Source organism: Chiloscyllium punctatum, chromosome 11 (assembly GCF_047496795.1).
Source record: "Chiloscyllium punctatum isolate Juve2018m chromosome 11, sChiPun1.3, whole genome shotgun sequence".
Taxonomy (NCBI): Eukaryota; Metazoa; Chordata; class Chondrichthyes; order Orectolobiformes; family Hemiscylliidae; genus Chiloscyllium; species Chiloscyllium punctatum.
Window position 1 is genome coordinate 71,705,717 of NC_092749.1, and position 19,557 is coordinate 71,725,273.

General features: G+C 41.9%; 1 protein-coding gene across 2 annotated transcripts in view; it reads left to right on the forward strand.

Annotated features, from left to right (window-relative positions):
- Window positions 1–234: 234 nt before the first annotated feature.
- The window catches only part of LOC140483094 (uncharacterized), a 130,384-nt gene continuing 111,061 nt past the window's right edge, over window positions 235–19,557 (forward strand). For both annotated transcript variants that reach the window (XM_072581032.1, XM_072581033.1), the window contains exons 1-2: window positions 235–361; window positions 17,245–17,312. In XM_072581032.1, coding sequence (XP_072437133.1) covers window positions 292–361; window positions 17,245–17,312 — 138 coding nt within the window. In that variant the 5' untranslated portion in view covers window positions 235–291. The remainder of the gene's footprint in view (window positions 362–17,244; window positions 17,313–19,557) is intronic.

Sequence of the window (19,557 nt, forward strand, 5' to 3'; positions counted from 1 at the left end):
AACAAAATGTTCAGGCTGCTTCTTGGGACCTAGTTGGTCATCAACATATTTTTTATTGTTTTTTTCATGCAATGTTTGCCTGGGCACCGTTTGGTTGGATTGCTGGGATCTTTCAACAAATTATTCTTTTCTCTTGAGACCTCCTTCTATCAGCGCCGGATGAAATCTACAATTGTTGCCAGCCGTTTCCATGGTTCCTTGGCGACCCGGAATGCAATTTCTCATTGGATCGAGCAGTACGACTGAGACACACTGAATGGGGAGGCAGACGATGCTGCAGGGAGGAGGCTAATGGCCGTCAGAACTGACAAAATAAGTCCAACCTGCATCTGGGTTGCTTTGAAAAGACTTGACTTGAACGGTAGGACCAGCACCAGTGAGGGCTGACGGCCAGGTTCTGTTTATTTTGCTGCTTATAATAACATGTTTCAGAGCAGAAAGAGCTTATTGCCCTCAAGGAAGATTTATTGAAACGTGGCTGCGTATATAATTGAATAAGGAGGTTCAAAAAAGACGATTGAAATAATGGGGAGACTTAGTCGCTGTAAATAACATACAGATATCGCGGTAAAATAGGGGGAGACCGGATGTGAAATGAATTAGAAATAGTGGAAACGGAGAAATAGCTGCCTGCTCAGTTAGATTTGTCAAAACATCACCTCGCGGTTTCACACCCCGTTCAAAGGGAGAGGGGGACCTAAATACCCGTGATAGGGTCGACCTTAACGCGGAGAGGAAAGTTACTTCTGGAAAAAAGTAAGATTTCCCTGCAAAATATACTTTTTCCTAATATTTATAAAACATAACAGCTGAAAATTGACATTAGATGAAGTGCAGTACAGATCAGTTAGTTTCTTCATAGTATGTCACATTCTCAGGCCTAATGGTACTCAGTTAAAAGCAGCATTGGGATGTTGGGATCTGAAATACATGCAGCCTGTCCTGAAGAAACTAAGCAAATCTAATAGACTAGTATTGTGGAATTATCACTGGATTGTTAATCCTAAAATGCATGACTAGGGACACAGGTTTTAATTCCACCATGAAAGATAGTGAAATTTGAACTTACTTAAGAAATATGCAATTTTAAAAAAGGCTATGGATGACCAGGAAACAATTGTTGTAAAATCTCACCTGGTTGTCCTTTAGGGAAGGAAGATCTGCCATCCTCCCCTAATCTGTATATAACTCCAGACCTACAGCAAAATGGTTAACTCTTTACTGTCCTATGGAATGGCCAAGCATGTTCCTCAAGTCAACGGCAATTGGGGATGGGCCACAAATGCTGGAAATGTTCAAATCCTGTGTAAAAAAAGTATTTGTATGAAGAAAAAGTGAACTTTTAAAAATCCAATATGACTTTGAACCCATGTACCTCCAATTACAGATACTGTTTACGGTGGTCCACATCTTCTGGTCAGTGTTGATAACTGTGTGCATTGCTGCAGTCTGTGATCCTGGTTGCAGCAGTAGTGGATCAGTGCAGCATTGCTGCAAGGAATGTAGGAGAAGGAAGACAAAGAGACAACAGCCTGCCCCTCTCCATTCAAGACATTAGCTGCCCCATTCAGTCAAGGTCTTCAAGGTATCAAGTCTTTAGGTCAGTGAGTAAAAGTATCAAATCTTTGAGTGAGGAGTTGAGTGGTTGAGTCAGGACATGGAGGTGCTGATGGGAGAGAGTGCTGGGTCAGATCGAAGGTAGCATTGGTGGGTGGAATTGAGTCACTCTAGGTCAGAATGGGGGGTGGCGATGTAGTTCTTGGGTCAGGGGTTGGTGTATGAAACTGAGTCATCTGCTCTGGGTTGAAGAGCAGTTGGATGGTGGTTGCAATTGACATAGTACCTCCTCCTTTACTTTCCATCTTGCCATTTCTCCTGGAAGAGGGAGGTGGCTCTGTCTCCTTGTGGAGTTCAACAGTGATGAAGGTGAATGTTGGGGTGTGTGGGAGAGCATTGTGGAATTTGCTCCTGGGAGCTTGCAGTAGGATGAGAAGTGTTCAGGGCTTGAGGTGGGAACCTGTAAAGATAAAGACAGAGGAATTAGAATGCAGTGCATGTGGCCATTACTGGAGAATGTGAATACTAGGATCTTACCTTGCTTCTGAATGAGGATAGGTTTCAGGGATTAGGATACAGGAAACTCCACAAACTAATACTAGTGCCCTGTTCTTTGCAGATAAGAAGAACAATATCTATTTTGTTCCATTCAATAGATATTTTGTATCTATTGAATGGAACAAAATAGGTGAGAGCCATTTGCTGGTTCATTTCTCAAGGCAATGTCCCGACCTGAGTTACTCTGACTGGGTTCAAATTCTAAACAAAGCCTGGCAGTTAACACTCAATCAGCATTTATGGGCCACACCTTGACATTAGCATTCCCCTGTCATGTAAGAAAAATGATGGTTTTCCTTTGAATGATTAATTTTGGGAATGATCCTGATGAATGCAAGATGAAAACCCTTTGCAAAATAGAATCATAATGTCATAAAGATGTGCAACACGGAAACAGACCCTTCGATCCAACCTGTCCACGCCGACCAGATATCCCAACCCAATCTAGTCCCACCCGCCAGCACCCGGCCCATATCCCTCCAAACCCTTCCTATTCATATACCCATCCAAATGCCTTTTAAATATTGCAATTGCACCAGCCTTCACCACTTCCTCTGGCAGCTCATTCCATACACGTACCATTCTATGCGTGAAAGAGTTGCCCCTTATGTCTCATTTATATCTTTCCCATCTCACCCTAAACCAATGCCCTCTAGTTTTGGACTCCCGCCACTCCAGGGAAGAGACTTTGTCTATTTATCCTACCCATGATTTTGTATATCTCCATTAAGGTCACCCCTCAGCCTCCGACGGTCCAGGGAAAACAGCCCCAGCCTATACAGCCTCTCCCTATAGCTCAAATCTTCCAACCCTGGCAACATCCTTGCAAATCTTTTCTGAACCCATTCAAGTTTCACAACATCTTTCTGATAGGAAGGAGACCAGAATTGCATGCAATATTCCAACAGTGGCTTGGCTGATGTCCTGTACAGCTGCAACATGACCTCTCAACTCCTGTACTCAATACTCTGACCAATAAAGGAAAGCATACCAAACGCCATCTTCACTATCCTATCTACCTGCGACTCCACTTTCAAGGAGCTATGAACTTGCACTTCAAGGTCTCTTTGTTCAGCAACACACCTTAGGACCTTACCATTAAGTGTGTAAGACGTGCTAAGATTTGCTTTCCCAAAATGCAGCACCTCACATTTATCTGAATTAAACTCCATCTGCTACTTTTCAGCCCATTGACCCATCTGATCAAGATCCTGTAGTAATCTGAGGTAACCTTCTTCGCTGTCTACTACATCTCCAATTTTGGTGTCATTTGTGAACTTACTAACTATACCTCTTATGCTCACATCCAAATCATTTATATAAATAATGAAAAGTAGAGAACCCAGCACTGATTCTTGTGGCACTCCACTGGTCACAGGCATCCAGTCTGAAAAACAACCCTCCACCACCACCCTCAGTCTTCTACCTTTGAGCCAGTTCTGTATCCAAATGGTGATTTCTCCCTGTTTTCCATGAGATCTACCCTTGCTAACCAGTCTCCCATGGGGAACCTTGTCGAACGCCTTACTGAAGTCCATATACATAACATCTACTGCTCTGCCCTCATCAATCCTCTTTGTTACTTCTTCAAAAACCTCAACCAAGTTTGTGAGACATAATTTCCCATCCACAAAGCCAGGTTTTTAAAAATATATTTTTATTAAGAAAAAAAAAGATTTTTAAATATTACAACAAATACAAAACAATGCAATTCAAAACAGTACAAAAATAGTACAAATATAAACCCAAATAATAAAATAAATTCCCCAACCCACCCTCCTGTACGAATGTATAAACATGTATAGAGAAATATAAAATTAAAAAAAACCTAAACTAGCTATTTAACTAAATAAATAAATAAATAACAACAAACAAATAAATAGTAATAACTCAGCCCAGCCAAACAAAACACTCTTACGTTCACAGTTCCTTCTCCCTGAACATTGGACTCATGAAACACAATTGTTACGGCTATATAAAAGCCTTTGTTAGTGTGGCAGATAAATCTGTGTCCAGGTATTTCAAAAAGGGTTGCCATGTCTTGTGAAAATTCCCAGTTTTGTGGTGTACCATATTTGTGAGAAAATCCAGGGGAATATGCTCCATAACAATCTTCCGCCAACCTGACAGGCCTGGGGGGGTTTTTTGGATATCCAACCTAGCAAGATATTCTTCCTTGCACAGAACGTAAGAATATTGAAAAGTTTTTTCTTATGCGTGTCTGCAGGAAATACAGTGGGTAGGCCCAAAAGGAGAGAAATAGGGTCCTTCTCCACCCCTACACCCAAAATCCTCTCCATTGCACCTGCCACAGCACTCCAATATGTTTGAAGCCTGTCACAAGACCAAAGACAGTGGGTAAGAGTGCCTGTGTAGACCTTGCACTTGGGACATGCTGAAGATACCCCTGGTTTAAATTTTGACAAACGGTCTGGGGCTAAAAGTGGACCCTGTGGAGAATCTTCAACTGTTGCAAATTGATATCTTCCTTGCATTCTCCCAAATATCCACCCATGCCTCTGAAGAAACTTCAACACCAGCTCTCTTTCCCACATCTTGCAGAGTCGATCAGACTCATCTGAGGTGGCACCCCCCAATTGGTGATATAAAGTACTGACAGAGAGTGTACTCTTAGCCCTTAGTACCCCTCTTTCTATGTCAGATTTGTTGGGATCAGTCAAAAGTGTGGTCTTTTTTTGAATAAAATCCCTAACTTGAAAAAAATGAAAGAGGTCTCTATTAGGTAACTCGTACTTCCGTATTAACTGATCGAAGGATATCATTACATCTCCCTCAAATAAATCACCCATGCAAGACACAGCCCTAGCTGCCCAATGTTTAAATCCTGAATCTGTCATACCCGGTTGAAAACCCGGCATACCCACTAAAGGTGTAAACAAAGGTGTTTTGCCAATATTACCTTCCCTCTGCCGAATTGCCCTCCATGCTTTACCATTATTGATGACTATTGGGTTATGGCACTATTCCCTAATTGTCCTCACCTTGTCCAAAAACAGCAAACTGGTAAGGGGGCACCTTGCCTGGGAGACTTCGATATCTAGCCATATTGAAAGAGGGTCCCCACAAACCCAACCATTCACGTAGGTCAAAAGCGAGCTTAATTAGTCATTTTTAATGTCTGGAAGGTCTACTCCCCCCAATCTGTGAGGCAACTGCAGTTTGGCTAATTTAATGAGCGACCGTTTATGGTGCCAGATAAAGGAGCTGAACCAACTGTTCAGTCTCCTGAGTGTTTGTTTATTGAAAATAAGGGGGAGCATCCGTATAGGGTATAGCAAACGAGGGAGAATATTCATCTTAATAAGCGCTAGCTGACCCAACCATGAGACTGGAAGTGCCTCTCATCTTTGAGGATCTTGTTTAATTTTTCCAAATAGTTGAGTAAAATTGGCTTTGAACAGCCAATCCAGAACTGGAGTAACGAATATGCCCAAATACACAAAACCCCCCTGTGACCACCTAAATGGGAATCGATAGTCACTCTCTTTCGTAAGACCACCCATAGGCATAGCCTCTGATTTAGCAAAATTAATCTTATACCCTGAAAAAGTGCCAAACGCGTGAATGCATTGTATCAGATGAGGCACTGAAACTGCTGGATTTGTCAAGAAAATTAGAACATCATCTGCATACAACGAGATTTTATGTAATTTTGACCCCCACTTCTGGAGCTGATATATTGGGATCCCCACAGATGGCCTCTGCCAACGGTTCAATCCCCAACGTAAAAAGTAATGGTGAAGGGGGACAGCCCTGCCAGCTGCCCCTAGAAATATTAAAATTGCTTGATCGTACCCCGTTGGTAATGACCACACCGAGAGGTACACTGTAGAGAAACTTTACCCATCTTATGAAAACTTCGCCCAGACCAAACCGGTCTAGAGTATAGAAAAGGTACGGCCACTCAACTCAGTCAAATGCCTTCTCTGCATCTAAAGAAATCACCAATCCCTGGATTGACTGATGTTGGCATGCTTGAATTACGTTAAGTAGCCTCCTCATGTTATTAGAGGATCTGCGACCCTTTATGAAGCCAGTCTGATCCTCTTTAATAATAGAGGGTAACACAGTCTCCAGCCTTAATGCAAGAGCCTTAGAGCGGATCTTAAAGTCCACATTTAAGAGCGAGATGGGCCTGTATGAAGCACAGTCTTCTGGATCCTCCCCTTTTAAGGATAAGTGAAATATTGGCCTCTCTCAAAGATGGTGGGAGACAGTCATGACTGTATGAATCATTAAACATATTCAGCATCGGGCCTGACAGTATGCTTATAAATTCCAAATAAAATTCACTGGGAGGTCCGTCAGGACTGAGCGCCTTTCCACTCTGAAACTGCCTCACAGCTTCCTGCACTCTTGCTCTGATAATGGGGCATTGAGAAAGGACTGTGGTTCGGCAGTCACACCCAGGAGCTTCAGATCTCTAAAAATGGATTTCATTTTGGCCTGCCCCTCCTCACAATTCTCTGATTGATATAACTTAGAATAGAATCTCTGGAACGCCACATTAATCCTTTTAGAATCACATGTTAGGTTCCCAGACCCTTCCCTAATCGTTGTAATGGTTTGTGGGCACTTTTCCTTCTGGCAAGGTATGCTAAGTATTTGCCTGGCTTGTCACCATGCTCGTATAACCTTTGCTTTGCAAAAGCCAGCTCCTTTTTTGCTGTCTGTGTGAGCACGGAATTTAGTGCAGACCACCGTGCCATAATCCTCTGTAGTTTGACCAACAAGGGTCTGTCAAAATAGGCCTTCTTGGCTCCCTTCAACCGTGCTTCAAGGAGATGTTGCTGCTCACCCTTCTGCCGCTTCCTACTGGTAGAATATGAAATAGCTAACCCCCTAGCATAAGCTTTGGCAATTTCACAGAGTACAGATGAGCTATTAACTGAGCCTATGTTGAAGTCTAAGAATGCCCGAAATTCCTGAGAGAAATGCTCCATAAACTTACTGTCCATGCGAATAAAGGGGTCCATTCGACTGTACCTTGAATCCACTTAATCTTAACCATGAGGTACATTGGAGCATGATCGGAGATGGCAATATTACAAATCATACAAAATGTCCCAAGATCCAGGGTTACCGGAGGGGTCAGAAAAAAATCAATCCTCGTGTGACATCTATGCTGATTGGAGTAAAACGTGAAATCCCTACCTGTAGACGCCTCCAGACGTCCACCAACCCTAACACAGACCCAATAACTGTTTAGTTTGTGCAGAGGGTATTGAGGGACCTTTAGGCAACCTGTCTACTGTGGGGTCCATGAATCAGTTAAAATCTCCCCCTACAATGATGTGCCAAGACTTGAGACTTATCAGTTTAGAAAAGGCATTTACCAAGAATTTAAGAGGATGAGCTGGGGGACAATAAACATTTAAAACACCATATTCTTCCCCATTTATCAAGGCTTTAAGAATTACACACCTCCCGTATGTGTCTTTAACACATTCCAACAATTTAAATAGGAGATTTTTCCTAACCAATATAGCCACTCCCCTACTTCTGGTATTAAATAATGAAAAGTAAACTCAGTCAAAGCCATTCTGCTGTAATTTCAGATGCTCCTTGTCATCCAAATGTGTCTCCTGCAACAAAGCAATATCCACCTTCTCCTTTCTAAGACTCAAGAGTACCTTCTTCCTCTTAATTGGTGAGTGACTTCCCTTGATATTCCAGGGACACCATTTAATCAAATCATTAGCCATAATCTTCTGCGATTACATTTAAATTCCAGAGAGGAGGAACCCGAACCACAAATTGCTGAGCCTTAGTGTTGCATGGTCCACCAAATATAAGAACTACATTAACCATCTCAACCACCTTCACTTCTCCCAGCTAGAGCCACATCACAAGCACAAGCTAAAAAGAATAAACACCCCATAGCATATCAATATGAATAAAAAAGCATTCTTCTATAAAAAAAAGGGGAATAAACACCCCACGCATCCTTTGGTATGTCCTAACTTAGAAATTTAAAATGTACATCTTAACCACCGCCAGACATAGTTTGAACCAAATTATTATCAATAGAGGAAAAAAAAGGGAAAAACAAAGCTGCAACCGGATTTCCTCCATTTCTTTTACAGAATCATAAATGCATACCCAAGCAACAATATTTATACATACTACAATTGTTTAAATTGGGTTAGTTTGTCCACAAAGTCTCTTGCCTTCTCCGATATGTCAAAGAGATGCATGAATCCATCTAAGGTGATCCGAAGCACTGCCGGATATCTCTGGGAGTACTGAATTCCAAGCTCCCTCAGTCTTCTCTTGACATCATCATATGATTTTCGTTTCTGGATCACTGCTGTTGAAAAGTCCTGAAAACACATGATCTTAGATCCCTCGTAAATCAGGGCCTTCAGATCCTTCCCCTGGAGTCTGGAAGCCTCTATGACTCTCTCCTTATCCCAGTAATGATGGAACCGCACCAGGAAAGGACAAGGGCGTTGACCCAGACCCGACCTCCGTGCTGCGACCTGGTGAGCCCTCTCTATCTTCAATCCTCTCATGCCAGCCTCCAAGTCAAGGAATTTCAGAAGCCAATTTTCAACAAATTCAGCAGGCCGCTCACCGTCCTTACCCTCAGGCAGACTGATGATCCGAATGTTTTTTCTCCTGCCCCGTTTTCAAGATCATCCACTTGGTCACACAAATTACAAACCTGCGTCTTCAGGGCTTGGATCTCTTCATTGAATGAACTGGCATCAGCTTCCACCACTGTGACCCTGTGCTCCACCTCATCCGTCCTCTTCTCCAGGTCTCCCAGCTACTGCTTATGCTTCTGCAGCATGAGAGAGATTGGAGCCAGCTTCTCTTCAGTCTGTTCTCCCAGCATCTCATGAGTCTTCCCGACTTGGTTCACCAGGTCCTGGAGAGTAATCAGGTCTGAGGCTGCTGCAGGCTGAGCTGCAGACCCGGCCTCGGATGCTCCTCCTCCCTTTTTAGGCATTTCTGGACAGCTGAAAATATAGGTAAGTCAATTTTTAAATGTTTCTTGGGGCTCCATAATCTTTCCACCGCCCCAAGAAATCCCGATGACCTGGGTTGGGTGGGTTAAAGGACTGTCCTGCTCCTGTTGCGATGCGAGGCTCTGCAGTGTGATCTTCTCAGATCGCCACCATCTTCGATCCCCCGTGCGCAAAACCATGTTGACAATCCTTAATCAGTCCTTGTCTTTCCAAATACATGTACATCCTGTCCCTCAGGATTCCCTCCAACAACTTGCCCGCCACTGAATTCTTCTCACTGGTCTATAGTTCCCTGGCTTGTCCTTATCACCCTGATTAAACAGTGGCACTACGTTAGCCAACCTCCAGTCTTCCAGCACCTCACCTGTGACTATCGATGATATAAATATTTCAGTAAGAAGCCCTGCAATCACTTCTCTAGCTTCCCACAGAGTTCTCGGGTACACCTGATCAGGTCCTGGGGATTTATCCACTTTTATGCGCTTCAAGATATCCAGCACTTCCTCCTCTATAATACGGATATTTTACAAAATGTCACCATCTATATCCATACATTCTAGATCTCCCATATCCTTTTCCACAGTAAATATTGATGCAAGATACTCATTTTGTATCTCCCCATCTCCTGCGGCTCCACACAAAGGCCACCTTGCTGATCTTTGAGGGGCCCTATTCTCTCCCTAGTTACTCTTTTGTCCTTAATGTATTTGCAAGAACCTTTGGATTCTCCTTAATTCTATTTGCCAAAGCTATCTCATGTCCCCGTTTTGCCCTCCTGATTTCCCTCTTAAGTATACTTCTACTGTCTTTATACTGTTCGAAGGATTCATTCGATCTATCCTGTCTATACCTGACTTATGCTTCCTTCTTTTTCTTAACCAAACCCTCAATTTCTTTAGTCATCCAGCATTCCCTATACCTACCAACCTTTCTTTTCATCCTAACAGGAATATACTTTCTCTGGACTCTTGTTGTCTTATTTCCGAAATCTTCCCATTTTCCAGCGAACATTTGCCCCCAATCACCTTTGGAAAGTTCTTGCCTAATACCGTCAAAATTAGCCTTCCTCCAATTTAAAACTTCAACTTTTAGATCTGGTCTATCCTTTTCCATCACTATTTTAGATCCAATAGAATTATGGTCGCTGGCCCCAAAGTGCTCCCCCACTGACACCTCAGTCACCTGCCCTGCCTTATTTCGCAAGAGTAGGTCAAGTTTTGCACCTTCTCTAGTGGGTACATCCACATACTGAATCAGAAAGTTTTCTTGTACACACTTAATAAATTCCTTTACGTCTAAACCCTTAGTATTATGGCAGTCCCAGTCTATGTTTGGAAAGTTAAAATCCCCTACCATAACCACCTTATTATTCTTACAGATAACTGAGATCTCCTTACAAATTTGTTTCTCAATTTCCCTCTGACTATTAGGGGGTCTATAATACCCCCTAATAAGGTGATCAGGCCTTTCTCATTTCTTAGTTCCACCCAAATAACTTCCCTGGATCTATTTCTGGGAATATTCTCCCTCAGTCCAGCTGTAATACTAACCCTTATTAAAAGTGCCATTCCCCCTCCTCTCTTGCCTCTCTTTCTATCCTTCCTGTAGCATTTGTATCCTGGAACATTAAGCTGCCAGTCCTGTCTATCCCTGAGCCATGTTTCTGTAATTGCTTTGATATCCCAGTCCCATGTTCCTAACCATGCCCTGAGTTCATCTGCCTTCCTTGTTAGGCCCCTTATATTGAAATAAATGCAGTTTAATTTATTAGTCCTACCTTGTTCTCTGCTTTGTCCCTGCCTGCCCTGACTGTTTGACTCGCTTCTGTTCTCAACTGTACCAGTCTCAGATTGATCTCTTTCCTCGCTATCTGGATCTGACCCCCCCCCACCTTACTAGTTTAAATCCTCCCGAGCAGCTCTAGCAAATCTCCCTGCCAGTATATTAGTCCCCTTCCAATTTAGATGCAATTCGTCCTTCTTGTACAGGTCATTTGTACCCCAAAAGATATTCCAATGATCCAAAAATGTAAATCCTTCTCCCATACGCCAGCTCCTCAGCCATGCATTCATCTTCTCTATCCTCTTATTCCTGCCCTCACCAGGAGTAATCCAGATATTACTACACTCGAGGACATCCTTTTTAAATTCCTGCCTAACTCTCTGTAATCACCCTTCAGAATTTCAACCTTTTCCCTTCCTAAGTTGTTTGTTCCAATATGTACAATGACCTCCTACTGGTCCCTCTCCCCCTTGAGAACATTCTGCACCCTCTCGGAGACATCCTTGACCCTGGCACCAGGGAGGCAACACACCATTCTGATTTTTCACTGCTGGCCACGGAAACGTCTGTCTGTACTACTGACTAGAGAGTCCCCAAACGCAATTGATCTCTTGGAACCAGATGTATACCTCACTGCATTCAAGCCGGTATCAATACCAGAAACTTGGCTGTTCATGCTACGTTCCCCTGAGAATCCATCACCCCCTACATTTTCCAAAACAGCATATTGTTTGAAATGGGCATAGCCACAGAAGTCCTGCACTAACTGCCCACCTCTCTTACCTTTCCTCGAGTTAATCCATTTATGTGACTGTATCTGTGACATTCTCTCTTCCTATAACTGCCATCCATCACATTTTGTTGCTGTTGCAAATTCCTCATTGCCTCTGACTGTCCCTCCAACCGATCCATTCAATCTGATAGGATTCACAACCAATGGCATTTATTGCAGATATAATCCGCAGTAACCTGTAAACTCTCCCTAAACTCCCACATCTGACAACCATTTTTGCTCCTTCACAATCTACAGACCCAGAAAATAGCACTGTCTTATTCCTCCACAAACACTTTTGTCTGTTTTCAATAGTATTCTGGATCAGGAATTGTTGTGGATCAGTAATTAAGTTTGAGTGGTCACATAGTTCCAGATGAGCTGTTCCCTGATGTATCTGTGACCATAGTGTCTATTGCTCCCATTCTGATTACTCTGGCCACTGTTTCTTTGTGGGGAATAATTCTCACGCAGTGATACTTTCCTCCATGTCGTCAGGTCCTGCAAACATCTGTAATCTGCTATGTCTTCCTGAGAAATGTTCATGATTTAGTACATGGCAAGTGCATGTGGTGTGATACCTCAAATAATTAGCTCTAACACAGCTCATTAGAGTCAACTTGTCAACCAATTAGCACCTACCCTGCTGTTGTATAAATTATTGTGATAATTTAATATTTGGGCTGTTAATTGCAAAAAGCTCCAACAACTTGTCTTTCTTGTCGACTAACAAACAACTGGTGAAAAGCTGTGAGATGTGTCTGACATGTGAATAATGTAAAAGTGTAGGTTGTGGGAATGTCAGTATCCAGTTAGATAAATTAGCTGTGCATGTTTGCCTAAGAGGCAAGAGTTCAAAGTAATTTATTGTTTCATGCAGTATTTTTTCTTTTAAAAATTAATTGATTCTGCATTTTCAACATTTCATTATTCTTCTTGTTTTAGGAAGGAACAGTTTTCACATTGCAAGCACTTCAGTTTCCTTTGTTGTTGCAAGGGCTGGAAAAGCATTAGATAGTTTAGATGAGAACATTGCAGGAACATGCAGGACTGGAAATGAAATTTGATCATACTTCAAGTGTCAAAATACATTAGACCTACTATATATTACTTTAGGATGAGCAATTACCCTGCCTTTATTTGCTGCCTCCTACCAAATAGTCAAACGAAGCAATGAAGTTTCCGCAGGGTGACTGGAGATAAAGCAGGAGATTTATATATTAACTCATAGAGTGCAAGAAACTATTTGAATGAATTAGCCAACTAAATACTCTTTAGAGGCATGACACTGTAGTCATTATGGGGCATGCTTGAAAGCAGGTCATATTCAGAGCTAAATATTACAAGCTATGAAATCTTTAAATGAAAGGGGAAGATGAACTGGGATTAATGAGTGAACAGACACTGAGGGAATTCCAGGTCAAATAAGAACAACATATTGCAAAAAAAAGAAGAAATATTTGCAGAAGAGTCAGCAAAAAGATCAATGCCTGAGGACAGGTTGTAAATACTGTAGAAGACATGACACAACAGCAAAGGAAGCATATACAGTGCAAGAGAAAGTTTGCAATAACTGTAATAAGCTGAAACATTTTCTATGCAAATATTTAGCTTGAAAGTAGAAAAACAAACATCTAAAAATGGCTGCTGGAGAGATGTAAGCTGATGATTCTGAAGAATTACTCTACACACTATAGCAGATTGGCAAGGTCAGATCTAGAGGTCTTAAATGGTTTGTCACCCTTAGAATGATGATTCCATCAAGTGAAGGTAAAGTGCTAATGGACACTGGTGCTTCATGCAACATCATAGGCCTGTGTGATGTGGCTCAAGGTGGAGATTCAAAAATGAAGCCCTGAGAAGTGAAGTGGAGGCAATATGATCAAACGATGCTCATTGCAAAAGGATAAATGAAGTTGTGAGTGCAATCAGTGGAGAGAATGAAGTTCTGCAGATCAAAATAGTGTCTCTTAAACAAATCCACAAGTCTCAACTGAAGCAAATCTGAAGCTAGGACTGGAAATCCTGCACATGCCAGAAGAGATTTGCAGCCTTTCACAGGCTATTAAGTGATTGACTGTAATCTTCTAGTGCCTGTTCAGCAAAGAAATTCTTTCAGGTCTAGATTGTCTTCTTGGTGAACATCATCTCAAAGCAGTTGGGAGTGTGACACCAACTTAGCATTTGCTGAAGAGAGATACAGCTGCTCTTAAGTCCAGTCTGAAAGACAAGGTTGAGGAACTAGCATCTGCTCTGACCAAGGAGGTCCTAAACATGGAAAGAAAGATAAGAAGGCAGAAATAGTTCTTGACAGAGCTGGCAGCGAATGATAAGTGAGCGAAAGCAGAAAAAACAATCATCACAGAACAGCCAGAAAAAAAGCACTGTGAGAAGAGAAAGGGATCATTCCTTTTGTGGCACTCTTCTGCATTCCCCCATTACCCTCAACACTTCACTCCCTCCCCTGGCAACTTCCCATACTTTTCTAGAAAATGTAACACTTGTCTTTTTACCTCCCCTTTCCTCATGATCCAATGCTCCACATATTCTTTCCAGTTGAAGCAATGATTTACATGTACTTCTTCCAGTCTTGTTTACTGTATTTGCTGCTCACAATATGATGTCCTCTACATTTGAGATACCAACAGCAGATTAGCTGACTTCTTTGTGGAGTACTTCCACTCAGTCTGCAAGCATGACATGACCTTCTGGTTCATTTCCATTTCAATCTTGGCCTCATAATAACATTTCTGTTTTAGGTTTGCAGTTTCTAACAAAGCCAAATGCAAGCTGGAGAAACAGAACCTCATTTTCAGTTTTTGCACTTTAGACTCTTCTAGACTCTATAATTGGGATCATGAACTTACACTTAATTGATATGGAGAAAGCAGAATCAATGTTAATAGTAATTATGAAGCTCGTAGTCATGATTTGGAGATATCGGTGTTGGACTGGGGTGTACAAAGTTAAAAATCACATAACACCAGGTTATAGTCCAAAAGGTTTAATTGGAAGCACTAGCTTTCGTAGCGTCGCTCCTTCATCAGGTGGTTCATCAGGTCGCTCCGTCATTAACTACCACCTGATGAAGGAGCAACGCTCCGAAAGCTAGTGCTTCCAACTAAACCTGTTGGACTATAACCTGGTGTTGTGTGATTTTTAACTATGAAGCTAGTATACTGTCAAGGGTTTTTACAATAAGACAGGGAAGATTGAGTGGAAATTATTTGTCAATTCATAGTTTTTTTTATTAATTCAGTGTGGTGATACTTGAACAATACATCTTGTAGAGAAGTATAGAATCACCCACAGCAATCTTTGGGTTTCCATATTATTGTCTCCAGGTAGAAACATGGAAGCCCTTCAAGCCTGCTTCACCATTCATTATGATCACGGCTGATGATCCAATTCAATAGCTAGTTCCTGCTTCTCCTCCATGACCTTTGAACCCTAGAGCTCCAAGTGCTATATCTAATTACTTCTTCAAATCATAGAATGTTTTGGTCTTGATGACTTTCCATAGGTTCACGAATTTCTGGGTATAGAAATTTCTCCTCATCTGAGTCCTAAATATCCTAAAACTATGATTTCAACCTCTCCTCATACATCAGTCCTTTAGGGTGTAGGTTTGCTCGCTGAGCTGTAGGTTTGATATCCAGACGTTTCATTATCTGACTAGTGGCGACGTCCAAGTGAAGATAGATCAACCCCTCACAAAACGAACAGGAAATGACATCACCACAAACCCCAGGAACCCCATCCAGGACAAACATAAAAATAGAAAGCAGGAGACAACAGCTTCGTTTCACTTGGAGGTCGCCACTGATGATGTTACCTAGCCAGGTAATGAAACGTCTGGATATCAAACCTACAGTTCAGTGAGCAAACCTACACCCTAAACCTCAACCTGAGCTACAAACCTTCACAAACCTTGCATACATCAGTCCTGCCAACCCAGGAATCAATCTGGTAAACCTTTGCTGCGCACATTCTTCAGATAAGAAGAGGAAAATTGCACACAATATTCTAGGTGTGTCTCACCAAAGTCCAGTATAATTAGAGCAAGACATTCCTGCTCCTCTATTGGAATCCTTGTATTACAAGGGCCAAGATACTATTTGTCTTCTTTACTGCTTACTGCACTAGCACCTTTACTGACTGGTGTATGAAGACACCCAGGTATCCTTGCACACACCCCTCTCTCAATTTATAGCCAATCAGATAATTTGCCTTCCTATCTGGTCATCTTGCTAGAGGAAGGATGTTATTGAACTGCAAATGGTGCAAAAAATATTTACAAGGATGTTATTGAACTTGAAGGTTTGAGTTATAAGGAGAAGCTGAATAGGCTGGGACTTTTTTTCTCTGGGAGTGTAGGAGGCTGAGGGGTCACTTTATAGAGGTTCATAAAATCATGGGGGGCTTAGATAAGGTGAATAGCAAGACCTTTTCCCCAGGGTAGGGGAGTCCAAAACTAGAGGGCATAGGTTTAAAATAAGAGGGCAAAATTTAAAAGGGACCTGAGAGGAAGCTTTTTTCACACAGAGGGTGATGTGTAACTGAAGCATGCTGCAGGAGGAAGTGGTAGATGTGGGTACAGTTACAACAGCTAAAAGACATTTGGACAGGTACATGGATAGGAAAGTTTTAGAGGGATATGGGCCAAATGAGGAAAATGGGACTAGTTCAGTTTAGGAAACCTGGTTGGCATGAATGAGTTGGGCTGAAGGGCCAGTTTCTGTGCTATATGACTCTATACCAAAGTGGATAATCTTACCTTTATCCACACATATGGGCTCAAAAGGTTGCTGTCAGTTTCAGAAGAATACTGCTGCAGAATACTGTCAGTTTGTTGTAATTAACATAGTCAATTGTAAGCCAGTGATATTGGCATCAATCAAAATAACTATGGTTGGTTGGAGTCCAAGGGGTGGAAGTCACCTTGGCTTGTCACACAAACAGAGCATTATCAGATTGGCTGCCAGTTAACACAGCTCCTTATATTTAGTTTCATTGTGTATAACATACAACTGATTCAATATTGCTTTTGTTCCATTGCCCAAGGTAAATTTTTATACTTTGCACTACAATGAATTTGCAACCAATTTAGAGTACAGTATTAAAATAAGTATTTTCCAAATTAATTAACTTGGTCTTCAAAGCTGATGTACTATTAGTATACCATTAGTTTACTCACTGTGATCGGAGAAATATCAAAGGGTAATATCAAAGCCTTTGATAAAGAGAAAATCACTCTATACCTCGAGCATTTGATTAAGTGCATTTCTCTTAAGTCAAATTAAGTCAGTTTTGTGCAATTTGGTGCGAAATAACAGGTTTGCATCCAATGCACTTTCTATTAATCTTGGCAATAAATAGAATTGAAACAAGCGTGACAACAGTAGATAGGCACTAAATTCTTTTTAACTAATGAGAGTTTGAATTTGCATTTGCATCTAATACATTTGCATTGGTATACCATACTTAAAAATGTAGATAGTGTTCAAAAGAGCTATATCAATTGAATTATGTATGAACTGAATTGCTGTAAATCAGCTGATATTTTTATATTTGTTTTAGATGATCAAGTTACTATTGTCAAAGATGTCGGCAGTCTGCAAGGACTAGACACAGCTGCTGCTAAGCAGGTACTTGAGGAATATTTACGTAGATGTAGTTTTACTACTTGAATTAGTTTGCAGATTGCATATATTTTTCCTCATCATGATGCAGTCCGCAATCGTTTGTGCTAATTACAAGAGTCAAAGTGATAGAAGGTAATTGTAGAAAGAGAAGATTGATTTTGTTTGCTTTTTTTATGCTAAAGGTGGGTTGATCTTTGAATTATGAGTTTATTTTTGTATCTGCTTTGAAATTTTAGGAGTCAGATGATGGCAGGGTAAATGGAGACTGGATTAGTGGTGCTGGAAGAGCACAGCAGTTCAGGCAGCATCCAAGTAGCTTCGAAATTGACGTTTCGGGCAAAAGCCTTTCATCAGGAATAAAGGCAGTGAGCCTGAAGCGTGGAGAGATAAGCTAGAGGAGGGTGGCGGTGGGGAGAAAGTAGTATAGAGTACAATGGGTGAGTGGGGGAGGGGATGAAGGTGATAGGTGAGGGAGGAGAGGGTGGAGTGGATAGGTGGAAAAGGAGATAGGCAGGTAGGACAAGTCCGGACAAGTCATGGGGACAGTGCTGAGCTGGAAGTTTGGAACTAGGGTGAGGTGGGGGAAGGGGAAATGAGGAAACTGTTGAAGTCCACATTGATGCCCTGGGGTTGAAGTGTTCCAAGGTGGAAAATGAGGCGTTCTTCCTCCAGGCGTCTGGTGGTGAGGCAGCGGCGGTGAAGGAGGCCCAGGACCTCCATGTCCTCGGCAGAGTGGGAGGGGGAGTTGAAATGTTGGGCCACGGGGCGGTATGGTTGATTGGTGTGGGTGTCCCAGAGATGTTCCCTAAAGCGCTCTGCTTGGAGGCACCCAGTCTCCCCAGTGTAGAGGAGACCGCATCGAGAGCAACGGATACAATAAATGATATTAGTGGATGTGCAAGTAAAACTTTGATGGATGTGGAAGGCTCCTTTAGGGCCTTGGATAGAAATGAGGGAGGAGGTGTGGGCGCAGGTTTTACAGTTCCTGCGGTGGCAGAGGAAAGTGCCAGGATTGGAGGGTGGGTTGTTTGGGGGCGTGGACCTGACCAGGTAGTCACGGAGGGAATGGTCTTTGCAGAAGGCGGAAAGGGGTGGGGAGGGAAATATATCCCTGGAGGTGGGGTCTGTTTGGAGGTGGCGGAAATGTCGGCGGATGATTTGGTTGAGAAAATTTGGAATAACTCTCAGAAAGGAGGGACATTGTGTGGCTTGCATGTTCAGTTGGGAAAGAATAAACAGATGGATTGTGCTTTTGATGAATAAGTTGCTTTGTACTGAAAGTCTGAGACTATTGGTTCTGATCTTCTTGCTAAGGCAGCAGGCTTCCTTGTTGCACTTCTCTCTCTATCGTGCATTTCTGCATACTATAAAGATACCTATGTGAGATCTAAGTAAGAGATACTTTCAGGAAGCTAACTTCTTCAATGACATCATCTATCTCTGCTTCTTAACATCAAAATGAGGGTATTTACATTGTGAAATGCTTGTATGGAGTCCACAGTGGTACTTGTTTAAAACTGAGGCATTGGAAAAATAAAAGTTCAAACTGAACTGGAGATTAGTGAACTGATTGCTATGCAGCCAAAGAACTATCAAACTTCATTACTAGTGCACAAACTGGCCTCCTCATTGGATTATATTAGCTCTTGAAAAGGGTGGAAATTAAGTGGAAAGGGACAGATGGACTAACCATGTTTAAATCAACCTTTTGAGATACACCCATGCCGCAGTGTGACTTGAACCTAGAACTCCCTTGAGCTAATCTCAAATTCAATGCAGTTTCTTCAGATGCTAAAATTTATTCAATTATCTTTTGATACAGTAATAGTGTCCCCATCTTTAAATAGGAGGCCTGGGTTCAAATGACATCTGCTCCAGAGGTGTTTAAGAACATTTCTGGATGGTTTGATTAGAAAACATTTGAAAAATGTGCCTAGGAGCTCTTGCAGCTCAGTGACAATGTCCCTACCTTTGAGCCATGAGACCTGGGTTCATGTCCTACCTACTCCAGAGATGTGTAATGCATCTGAGAAGGTTGAATAAAATATAGCTTGAAGATGACAACTAGATGTTCTGTGGTGCAATGGTAGTGTCCCTACCTGTAGTCCAGGATTCCTTGGTTCAAGTTCCACCTACTCTAGAGATGTGTATTAATATCTCTGAACAAGTTCATTAGAAATTGTCTTGAAGAATATGATTGAATCTGTGTCTACCAGCTAAGAAAGAACTGCATTCTAAATATTACCCA